The following is a 12526-nucleotide window of genomic DNA, read 5'->3' as shown; positions in this document are numbered from 1 at the left end:
TTTCTCAGGTTCTTTTGAAACTATGGGTCTAATTTACCCCTCAGGAAGACAAATATGCCTCTTCACCAGAATGGTTTTGGATATATGCAAGTGTCAGTAAGAACAGAATTTGGGTCTTGCCGTTTTGAACAGTAAAAGTTTGTAGGATACAAACTCAAAAGAGTCCATGGGGAAAAATACTACACATGCTTGTGTGCCTTTCACAGCAAGGTCTGTCCAATCTAAGGAGTGGCAGTTTATTAATCATTACACTGTTTAATTAAAATTTATGATGGGCTATGAACGTGGATACAAAGTACAAACCCTTTGCCCTGCAGGGAGCCAGTTTCAAGCTGTCAAAACCAGACCTCCTGTTTTCTTTCTAATTACCGAGTGTATCTCCTTCATTAAGGACAGTCCTTTTTCTTGATGCAAATTTCCACTTAAAGGACTCAATTATGCAACCTGTACTCAGACAAAACTCGCATGGCCTGGATTTCAGTACAGTTTAGCTGCTTTGTACCAGCTGAGCATTTGGCCCAGTCTTTTCCCCAAGCCCAGGTAGAAAATCAGCAGGGGTTTTGCCTGAGAGTGGCAGGGGCTGGGGAGGAGGACTCTTCAAGAACGTTGTGAGCTACCCGTAATGTTCTTCAAGCTGCAGTTTTTAATCTTGAACGCCTGAAGCCAGGTACTTAAATGACAGGGAACTGAACAGGAACTGCAGGTGGCAAGTACATCTGAAAGTCAGGCTTTTAATTAAGTCTCTAAATACGAGTTTCAGTGCCTGCATTAGAAATTTTACTTCAGAAAATGTTCAGGCGTATTGTACTGCATGGCGTGAACTAAATCATTTAAGAACAGCTCTAATAATAGGTGGTTGAAAACCTAATTTCTTATGCTGGGAAAGATGCTTTAATACTAGGTATTTTAGTGAATTTCTAAAATCATAATGAATTTCTGGAAGTGCTTGCAATTAAATTATAGCATGTCTCATTTGCGTTCTTGCGGGTGAGAAAACCGCTCATCTTTGTTATGTTTTCTTCTTCAGCAGCTGTAGTGCTTGCAGGGTTACCACGTTAGTCAATTATAATCTTATAATTACATGTTAGAATATTAATGGAGTTTGTAATGGCTTCTTTCCTTTCTGTGCTAGACTATCAAGAAATCTATTGATGAAAAACCACTATAATTTTCAGTTATTAAATGAGCATAATTAAGAAGACAAGGCCAAAGAAAAGAGTTGTTAGCAGTTCTCTCCATGTGGAGTTGTTAGCGATTATTTCTATGTACTTTCTAGCAACAGGGGGATTTCATGGAGAAGAACTGAAAGGGCAGAGTTTCCTTGCTGTATAAAACATTCAGAGATATGTTGTCCGTGGAATCCAGTATTTCCCCAAGACAAATGCATCTTGAAAGGTTTTGCTTTTCTTTTTCTTTTTTTCTTCTTTTTTCTTTTTTTTTTTTTTTTTTTTTTTTTTTTTTTTTTCTGCAGGTCTGCCTCATCTCAGCCCCTGTGCAGAGCAACTCTCAAGGGATCTCTGCTCAAGGTTGCCTTTGAATTTTCTTAAGTGGAAGTTCTGCAGTGCAGGAAGGGCTCAGGGAAGAAAACTTTGCAGGGTTTTTTTCAGAGGAGTCTGGATATCCACAGATTGCTGTTCTCTATCCAGGCCATATGACACTGGAGTAAAAGTCCTGTCACATCTGGGCAGGCGTGAAGAGCAGTGGTATAGAAGAAAGTGTTCCATGTGTCATGGAATAAGTTCAGTATTTCTACCACCACCGAGTGTGTAATGCTGAAGAAATATGTAAATCTAATTATTGTATTTATTGCAAAGCAGGTTATTAGGGCCAGGTCTTTTGCTTATGTAACTGCCTATGACTTTGATACTACCTGGCTTTGTCTGTAAAAATAAGAGGTAGATAAAATTACATAAGATGGATTTAAAAATTGGAGTAATCAGTGGTGCAACTTCTAATTTTTAAGAGCTGTAAATCATAGCCCCTTTGAATGTACTGTCTCCTTTAAACAAATTTTGAGGAGGTGCAGGAACTTAAAAACAGAAACCAGCTAGTGGAGGGGACCTAAACTAGTAGGAGGAAGTGATTTTCAAAGAGCTAAGCAGGATGTATCTCTTATATAACCACGGGAAAGAAACATTTTTGCTCTTTCTCTTTTTCTGTCCTAATAAATACTTAATTTATTTCAAGCTTCACCAGGAGGCATTAGAGAAAATCTTTCAAAATAACTCTGGTTTGCTTTTTTGAACATTAGGGTCCAAATCTGTGCCGATCGCCTGCGGTTTCCACCAGCTCGCTCTCTGCTGCTTCGAGCTCCATAGCGTATTTGCCGTACTCCTCTTTTTACCCCACTATTGCTATAGACCAGCCTGCATGGTGCCACTGCAAATGCTCTGCTGCAAAACTGTGCGCACTTAAGAAACAAAAAGCTGGGAGTTTCCTGAATTTTAGCAGATAGGTAGTGTCTGAGCCTCCCTGTTGGCGTTAGTTACTTGATTTATTGCCATGAGTTATTTTCCAACACATGAGCATGCACTGTCATGTAGCGCATATGGGCTTTTTATCCACAAGGCTTTCAAACTGAGATCTGCAGAGCTACAGAGGCTTCAGTGTGTGCCTGACTTCATGTCCCAATAAAGCAGAAAAACCAGGCATCTCAAGCATATGTGCAAGTCTTTGCAGGATTTGGGTCTCGTTTCTAACACTTCTGCTGGTATCAGAGGAGGATGTAACAAAGGCGTAAGATTTAAAAATATGAGGCAGAAAAGATTAGTATAAATAGAAAAAAGATGTAGGGGTGATTACTTATTGTATTTTTAATTATGCTGCAAGTAGGCAGGTGGCTGAACAGCTCAATTCTCAATGTTCAGCAGCAGTAATGCTTACAAAAAATCTTGTTGTGTTTGCATAGTTACTGCCATTCACCCTCGGGGTTTCCTTAGTGTAGGATCACTGTTCATCTTGAAGGCATTTGAAGATAACATAGGCTGGGGGTTTCCTCGACTCATTTCATATACGTCCGATCTCAGCGTAAATAACTCACTTAGATACTGCCAGCTGTGCAGTCCCAGCAGGACAGAAGGTAGCTTCTTTTACCTCCCAGGCAAACTACTGAAAAACATCGAATTTGTACTCTCAAGACATCCATATATTTTTTTTTTGTGAGCATGTTATCTGTGGCCTGTTTCACAGAGCGGAAAATTAATGATAGAGTATCGTTATCATATTAGTAAAGGCTTTATATTCAAATTATCCAACACAGATATGCAAAGTTGCAAATACTGTGTGAAAAGCTGCCAAAGCCTAATGCCCTGTTTTGAGGAAGTTAAGCATAGAGCTATGAATAAAATTATGATTTGCGTTTGAAATTCCTGAGGCAACAGAAACTGGCTAAAAATGTAGGCCATAATTTATGTGTCAAAAGTGCCATGAGGAACTGCTGCGTTTTGCTGTTTTATAGCAATCTGAGTGCATACGGATCAGGTTTAGACCTTAATACCAGAAAGTCCTTTTGCTAAATTATATGGTAAACCCTCAAATATTAACAGCGTACCAGAACTATTTGTTAACATAAAACATCCTTTTGTCCACTTCTTAGTATATTATGGCTCTTTCCATCTTATTTTCAATCTCTGTTCTGGCAGGTGGGAGGTCTTCTGCTCAAGGTGAGTGTGTAATGATGTCTGTTGTTGCTGGAATTGCTAGTGAGAGGCAATTTCAGGCAGAAATCCTGCTAGCTACCTTACAGCAGTTTAGTGAAAGGATTTTGGTTTTTTTCCTGATGGGATTGAATTTTTCCTAAGACTATGAACGTTTGCTCAGATTGATGGAAAGAGCTCCAGGTTACAATAAGCAGTGAAATAAGCATATTCAGCTATTCATAATATGACCAGTGTCAAAAGTCATTTTTGTCTGGACCAGAATATCCTCTGCAGTGGTTGTGCTCTGGCAGGAGAACCAATAAGCTAAAATGATTAGAAATGAAACTGCGGCCAGTTACTTAAGCAGCAAAGCCCTGAAGCCACCTTTGCCCGATGAGCCTCAGGGTGTATGTCTGTGCTGGTACCCAGGGTCAGCCAGGTGGTTACTAGGCTGCATCATGTTCATCCTTTCCTCTCTCTGCTGGATTTTTTTCCTTTTACAGGCTACTGGAGTAGATATTCGAGACAGTATTTATTTCTGAAAGACATTCCTTGTAACACTTTTCTCGGCTTTGAAGGTTAATAAAAATCTAAGCCTTTCTCTGCCAGTGAGCTCACGCTATGCCACTAGTTCAGGCTTATTGTCCTGCACAGAGGATTTATTCTCTCTCACAGCCTATATGTGTACCTTGAGTTTGCGGGAGCAGGATATGCTTGCTTATGTCAGTGTTTAAGAATGTAAATGATGAGATACTAATCCTGATTGTTTTCCAAAAGTATTAAGTAATAAAATGTCAGGCACACAAGACAGCTTTAAGCTATGTAAATGCCTTGCTTTTCTTTCCATTGCTCGTAGCATATAAAGAGGGGAGTTTGAGTGTTTTTGAGATCTGAGGCTTGGGATCACAGCCACAATAAATAGTTCAGTTTCAGACCAGAAGCCTAACCCGAACTGTTTATAGTAAGAAGGAACACAAACACAGTGCTAGTGTACACAAGTTAAACTGTACAAAACTGGTTTTCTCTCTTAATTATCCTTCACCTGATATGTTCTTCAAGTATTGTTTTCCTAGTTGGATTTTCAGCCTCACTGAACTCTGTAAACTTCTTGCTGCCATTAAATCAATACCAACTAGTTTATGCTACAGAGCTGGCTGCTCCAGTTATGAAGACAATGTTTGCTAAATTTCTTCTTTTGATGAATTTATTTTAAATTATTTACCTTGTCACATTCCTGCAGATTAGAAACCTTTTGTCCATGATTTCTTCTATTCTTTTTCTAAGGGTAAAGGAGTGGAATTTCACTTGTCGGTAAAAGCTTTGGCTCTGTATTTTGTACTTCTCTGGGGGGGTGCAGATATTTACAGAGAAGAGCTCGTGCACATGAGAATATGTAAGGGGATTTTGGTTTTGCAGGTATGATAAGCTATGTTGTGTTTCCCACAAGATAAGAGTGAACTTGGGCAGTGGTTGCAGAAGAACGGATGTTCTGTTGGCTTCCACTACGATATTCTTGCGCTAACCCAAGAGCATTAACACAAAGGTTTAACAGAACTTAAAAACCCAAAACTTATAAAATTAATACAGATTGATTTCCTGTTATACCCCTCATAGACAAGATCTAAAGGTACAGAGTTAATGAATACTTTTGCTAAACCAACGCTAACTCAGCAGTCTGATGCGCTCATTGAGGAATAAGCTGGCGTTAGGCTATAGCAAGGTAGGCTCTAACGTAGCCAGCTACGGACATGCCTTATTCCGAAATAGCTGGGCAGCAGATTAAGCCTCGAGTGGTTAAACAACCTCACATAGACCATGAGGTTAGAGTGGTCGCTGCAGCTTGTGTGCACCTTCGCTGAGGCCAGAGTTGCTCATGCTTTTCTGCAGGACTCTGATAAAACTGCACACAGAAAGCAATGCTGGGGAAACGATAAGTATCATTCTGTGGTGGAACAACAGAGAGCGAGGGGTGGTTTGATGTCTTAATCTGTCAATGGCAGATAAGGTGAACTGATATAAAGAGTCTCTGTGGTTTGGAAATCAGCAGCTGTAAAGAAAGATGCTAAGCCCAAAGAATGAAGAAGCTGGGGCATGGGTATGCTGTCAGGGCCCATAATTATTCCTTAGATTATTTCTACTGCAGTAAAGAATAATAAAATAATGATTTTTAAAGTGTTTTCAAAACCTGTATGTGTACCTGTGTATTTATGAGAGGTATGGTTTGAAGTTGCCAATATGATTGGACGTCTGGGGAAAAGTGCAGTTAGGCTGTTTTGCATCCCCAAAGCAGCATTGCTATTTTCAGGTGTGTGGGGTGGATTTGTGGGTCTGAATTCTTGGCAGGTTTGTGAGTCAGGGTCTCGACCCTCAGAGCAGCCCAGGAGAGCCAGCCTAGAGCTGTCAGTACACTGGGTCATAAGATGTAAAGACCCAGTGGAGCAGCCTGACTATCTGTATAGGGAGAATTATATGAGCAAGGTCCTGTGTATATAGTTACCACAGGATCTGTGTGAAACTAAGAGCATATGTAGTTAAGAATCTGAAGACTTAATGTCCTTTAAACTGTCTGTTAGTTTAAGTCATTTTATTGGGGAACCTTGCTGAAAAGCTTTGGGAGCCTTTGGCTGTAGTGTCAGCGGGCATGATTTGTTTTCTTTTTGATGCCTCACATGAGAATTATCTGTGTAAAGGTGAGGTGCCCTGGAGAGCTGCGACTCAGCCAGCCAGATGCTTGGGTAACGATACAACCCAATTCCAGCATAGCAGTTAGCTGTTGTTCAATACACACTTTATAATCTTAGTGATAAAATTATCAGTTGTCATAACATCCAGGCATATGTGTGGCTGCGTGTTGACTCAGCCGTAGCATGGTACTTTGCCTTAGGAGGAAAGGCAACTTCTCTGGAAGGCATTTCTTTAAGACGGATCTTAATATTTTTTTTCAACATAAATTGCTTTCTGTTTAAGCACAGAATTTTTCCTTCTGTGATCTGTCTCATCCTCCAGTCTGCAAGACAAACTGGCTGAAATTAATGCATGATGGGAATGACATAAGTTGTTCGTAGCAATACAAAAGTGTACTGATGATATGTATTTCATACTGTATCAATTCATATTGAGTATATATAGTGCACGCTGCATCTCTTCACAATTGGTTTCTTCACATGCCTTAGGTCATTTTAACCTCGTGTCATCTTCTGGTTTTGATACCAACACACATAGCTATACATACCCATCAGTGGTTCAACTCAAGGCATCTTCTCATGGCCGTGTTGGCTGCACAGCCCTCCTTGCGAGTCCTGGATTTTTTATGTGGTGGGAGGAGAAGCACATCTTGTCCCTTCTTAATGAGGGTCCCCAAAATACCAGAATCCACAAGCAACTGTGACTTCACATGCAGGAGAAGGGAGCTCCCGCGAGACCCTTCTCCATTTATTTTTGGGCTCCTCTGAGAAACTGCAAAAGAATACAAAAATGAGTAATGTTCCTTTTCTGCTTGCCTATGCTGAAGCACGGAGCTAGCTTTGGCCAGAGAAGCTGCTATGCAAACTGCTGTTTAGCGAACTGTGAACGGATTTCCCCAGAACCAGAGTGTCTTTGCTCTTTCCAGGGCACTTCATCTCATACCTGTAACTGCACCTGCGCAAAGGAGGTTTTGACCACTCTCAGTGTGCCCGTACTGATGAACTGAGACTCCTGAGATAAGACTTAGGGAGTCTGACAATAATTCTCTATCTAGTTCAGAAAAACATTTCTACATGCAGTTTTAAAACGACAACAGGTCAGGCCAGCAATCTAAACTGTGCTGGGGCCAATTTTAAAGCCGAATTTTTAAATTATAGAGGCTGCTCGGCTTAATTGCCACCAGAGTGGAGTGCCTAGACTGTGCTGTGAATAGAGAGGCTGCTTCTGTCAAGGTGTTTTCACAGACACCAACAGGCACTATTTAGCCTTGTTTAAAAATATTCAGAGTGGCACCCGCATAATTTTCAAAGACCCCCTGGGCAAGCAGAAAATTTCAAGAGCAGTTTATTTTTTATCACTTCAAGCATCTTAGACAAAGCTGCAAAATAACTGTGGTGCCACAGGTATTCTATAAGCACAGGAAGGTAAAACGCTGACTTTAACTATAGCAGGAATCGCGATTTCTGTATGTAATTTTTAGGGGGGGTATTTTTTTGCTGGAAATACCTAATTAAGCATAGAACTAGTGAGTATGGACTTCTGGAAGTTTTATTAACAGGACTCTGTGTAGGCTGCTGGTTAGTGTGAAAACCTAGGAAGGGAAACACTCTCAGAATCCTTGTGCTGATATGCCACATACACCCCTTGTTTTCAGCCGTTCCGCAGCATGGTGGCCCTGCTATGAAAATGTAGCCCTGCTTGGCCCATACATTAGTCAATCTGCAGACACGTAGCGTAAATTCAGGAAATACTGACTGATAGCTACTGAAAAGCTATTGGTAACATCTTTCTTAAACACTCAGGATATCACTTTGTCTTCTTCAATGTCTGAAATATTTTAGATTAAACCAGAGCGATCACACTTTGCAATGCCAAGCATTTTACTGGCTTTGCCAGGTCAGGAAACTCCACAGATGGCAGATAGATATTAAATATTTAGACTATATTGTGTGTTTGTTGGGTTTGTGGTGTTTTTTTTTTCCAAATTGCAGCTGTATGCTTTGTCAGGCTTCCCTGTTATCAAATATTTACAGCGTTTTTGCATGTGACTGCATGTTACATGGAAATGCACTGTGTCAATAGGAAGGCTGGCACTACCCTTGTACCTGATGTTGAGGTTTAGTTACTCCAACATAGCAGTTACTACTACCTTCACTCTGGGACAGAATTTCATAGAAATAAGTAAACTTCTGTAGGTAACATTTGGATCTGGTCATATATGAGTCATTAAGGAAAGATCATTAAGAATGAGTAACTAGGATCTAATAGTGACTACCTGACCATTACATATTCTTGATGAACCTCTGTAAATTTCTTGTAATGATAGTTGTTATAAGATTACCCATGGTGTAAAACTATTATGATGTAAAACTACCACAGTGTTAAAATTGACATTCTGATGGTGGAGCAAGAAAGTGTTTTTCTCATCCCATAAATTTTTTTCAAGACCTTAGCTAATTTTTCTTCCTGAAATAGGATTAAGAATCTGTAAACTTTTTAAATCATAATTGGATATTTTGTAGTGTCAACTGACATATTTTTAAAGTTAATTTCAACTCATATATTTTACTTTGTCTACTTTAATTTTAGTATTTTCAAACATTTCAAGAGTACTGTTACTCCACAAATTGTAAGACTTGCTTGCTGACAGTTTAGAAGTTACTGGGAGGAAAAGGGGAAGACAGACATATAAACAGACACATAGAGCAGGATCACGTAAACCTCTATTCTGTGTATTTGTGTGTGTATGTATCCTTTGATGCTTTTTTCTCTATATCATTTCCTATTCTAGTCTATAGCTGACCAGCAAGTTGGCTTGCAGGAAAGACAGCACGTAGTTCTAATGCTGCTGGAGATCTGACACAGTTATTAAACTTATCCATATATTTGGGAACAAGTCATCCATGAGTTTGGATTTTGATTGGATTACATGTAGAGATGATCCTGACTAATCAATTACTGGGACAACACACTATGGTGTTTAGGTATTTATACTATAGCACCTATTCTCTCTCTGCATTAAATTTGTTATTCTCTTCTTGTACAGGTTTTAGGGAGCAAGCCAGAGCTTCCCGAATGTGATGATGACGATGATGAGCTGGCCGACATTACAAACCGGAGAAGCGCTAAACTATATATGGTAAATAATTTATACTTTTTTTTTAGTTAGGTACACTCAACAGTACTCATGCATGTGGTGCCCTCGTATATGGAGTTCTGGCTTCAGTTACAGAACTGCAGTTGCGTTAGTTGATTTGCGGCCAATGGACAAGTTTCTCAAAGGATGTCAATCAAGACAGGCCAGGTAATTTGAGGAAAAAAAAATGGATTACAGTCCTGTTTACTCAGAAAACAAGTTAAACATGGCCTATGAACCACTCAGTGCAGGTCAAAGAAGAATTAACTGGTCTTACGTCTTCTTGATTTTAAAAGTGGGAGTTTTAGCAGTCATATATGATTTATTCTTAGCAGAGTTTGAGAGATGGACAGTTATGTTACATTTTTCTAATCAAATTCCAATAGAATTTGAATGCCAAACTCCTTTCTTTTGCAAAACCCTTTTCCTCCTTCCTCATCTGCAATGGCTTATCACTGACTAAGACAGTGCCAATGTCAGAAAAATTACCTATAAACAAAATGGATACATTTTTTAATCCATTTAAATCAGTAGGAATTTTATTATTATATTTATGGAATACATTGTTCAACAAATAGCCTGTGATTAACTTTAGGAGTAGTCCAAAATGTTTTCTTCATTACCAGTGAAAAAGCAGACTTGCATTTTTGTATTTGATCCTTTCTCACAAAAAAAAAAAATGTTTTGAAATTAAAATGTACAGGTATTTCATTTCATTGGAAGAAGCCACTGAACTGAAAAACTGAAGAACTGAAAAAAACCTAACTATTTCCAGGCCTGTATTTTCTTGTTTTTTTTTTTTTCCACAGCTCCCCTTTCTTTCATATTCTCCAACTTGAGAAAAGAAGTGAGAAAGTATTTGGAAAAAGGGGATGTTTTTAATTCAATCTAGAAAAGACTTTTATCCCTCCCACCGAGAAAAAAATAGTATTTTCTTCTGAAGCTTGCATGAGTATATTTTTTACAAGCCCTCATTAGCATTGAGATCTGGACCTTTCTCTTCAGCACTTTGTGCTCTGGCTCATGCAATGGGGTTGCCTTGTGTGATAGAGAAGAATCTTCCACTGGCATATGATGTATGTTCTTCCCCATAGCTATATAATGAGAAGGGTTTGGTCAACCAGTGGCAACACTCTGACAGCACTAAGTGCTACTGGACCCCCATGTGTGTTACCTTATAGGTGCCATCTACAGTAGCTTTGAAGCTGCTGTGTGAGAGGGGGTGAGTCACCCCCTCACAGCTCCTGCATCCCACAGACCACAGCGGGATGGAGCCGCCTCTCTCCCTGCCTGTTATGGGATGCTTCCTTACCCATTTCCGTGGCTGGGGTTTACAAGAAGCCTATATGAGGAGATCATTGTTACAAGGCCATTTTTGGTCCTTGTTGGCTGTGTGGTGTGTTTAGTTCCCATTAATGATTCCATTCTTGCCAAAAAATCTGGCACGTATTAATCTTTATAGCAGGGTTTTAGGAAAAAAAAAAAGAAAAAGAAGGTCTGCATGTATGATCAGGACCATTGTAGTAAGACAATACTAGAGAGGAGAAAAGTGCTTCCAGTGAATTTTGGAATCCTAAGAACTCTCAGAAAATTCTGTGGATATCTAATAAATTCCTCTAAGTACATGGGTCCTACTAACAGAGCTCTGTTAGTTAAATTTAAATGTGCTGCTACAGTGAGTGTCAAAGTCAGAAGACAGGTCTACGGTGAGTCTTCACAGTGGGTGTAATAGCTGATTTTTATTTCCATCTTGTGCTTCCGTAATACACAATATAAGATAGAATGGTGTATTTAAAATTAATATTTAATTATGGAAAGAAATAAAGACTGCTAGAAAAGTTACTACAATAGGAATAACTTCTTTTCAGTAGTAATAACTGGTCTTTTCAGCCCTGCAGGAGTGAATTTTAAAAGGTTTTAAAGGTCTACATCAACTTACAGTGGTGGTAGAGATTACAAAGCACATCCTCCAACAGGTCTTATGTCACAGTTTCCAATTAAAAAACTGTAGGCTACAAATGTAGGTATTTCACTTGTTAATATCATTGTAGGACTATTTATTATAATTGCAAATACTCTTGTTCAGCATGTACATGTACCTTTGGCTTCCATGCGGGTTGCTCTGTAGCAGAAGATGACACCTAGGGACTCCACCAGTTCAGCTGATTGTATAGGAAGGGCTGAAGAAAATACGGATTTTTAACTGTGAGGTGTTCACTGAATGAGCAGTTGAATTGAAAGTGGAAGAGAAACGGATTTATTTTAAGAAGTTGTGAGACGGGGAGCCAACAAACTCACTAAAATTAACGCTACAACTCCCTCTATTGGATGTAAAATGAAATGAAACAAAAAAATATATCATTAGTCTACCGTACTTTCCAGCAGCACACAAATTTCATCCAGCCATTTATATAGGAATGGTGACTGATTTTTGTAGTAATTTGGGGAGTAGAAATTAATTTGTTTATAAAAGCCAGAGTTGATCTAAATTTGAAATGATTGCTTTCCTAGGTATCAGATGCAAGTGGATCCATGAAGGTCTCCGTGGTAGCAGAGGAAAACCCCTTCTCCATGGCTATGCTTTTGTCTGAGGAGTGCTTCATTTTGGACAATGGTGCTGCAAGGAAGATCTTTGTGTGGAAAGGTAAGAGATCACTTCTCTTGCAAATGCGGAAGCTACACAGACATATCTAAGGAGTCGACACAATGCCCTCAGGCCACTAGCAAGAATTTAATACTGGCTGGACACAGTACCCTGCAGACAGTTCTTCCTTGGTGCAGTCAGTGGACAAGGATTGCTCACGTGAGTAAGGGCCTCAAGACCAAGTCCCATCTATGGATCCTGGCTATTTTTGAGGCATCTGTTAGCCTGGGTCCTTAAATGCTTATTTAATTGCAATTATAGTGCAAACACAAAGAATCCTACAAGTTATATATATTGCCATCAAATCCCTATCTTCTGGGACAAAATCTGGACACTAAAGGTTTGATAATGTGTAGATATTCTATTTCCATACATCACTCCGCAGAGGTGTGAAATTGAAAGGTGTGTGTTCCAGGCATCAAC

At 39.4% G+C, this 12526-nt stretch overlaps 1 protein-coding gene across 1 annotated transcript in view; it reads left to right on the top strand.

The window, feature by feature from the left end:
* Positions 1-12526, top strand: part of SCIN (scinderin) — a 45537-nt gene that overhangs the window by 21019 nt on the left and 11992 nt on the right. The window contains exons 4-5 of the mRNA XM_009894944.1: positions 9370-9462; positions 11971-12103. Coding sequence (XP_009893246.1) covers positions 9370-9462; positions 11971-12103 — 226 coding nt within the window. The remainder of the gene's footprint in view (positions 1-9369; positions 9463-11970; positions 12104-12526) is intronic.

The sequence above is a fragment of the Charadrius vociferus genome, unplaced genomic scaffold, assembly GCF_000708025.1.
Source record: "Charadrius vociferus isolate BGI_N301 unplaced genomic scaffold, ASM70802v2 scaffold181, whole genome shotgun sequence".
Taxonomy (NCBI): Eukaryota; Metazoa; Chordata; class Aves; order Charadriiformes; family Charadriidae; genus Charadrius; species Charadrius vociferus.
Note: the sequence above shows the minus strand (reverse complement) of the source record. Positions and strands in the feature narration are given on the sequence as shown.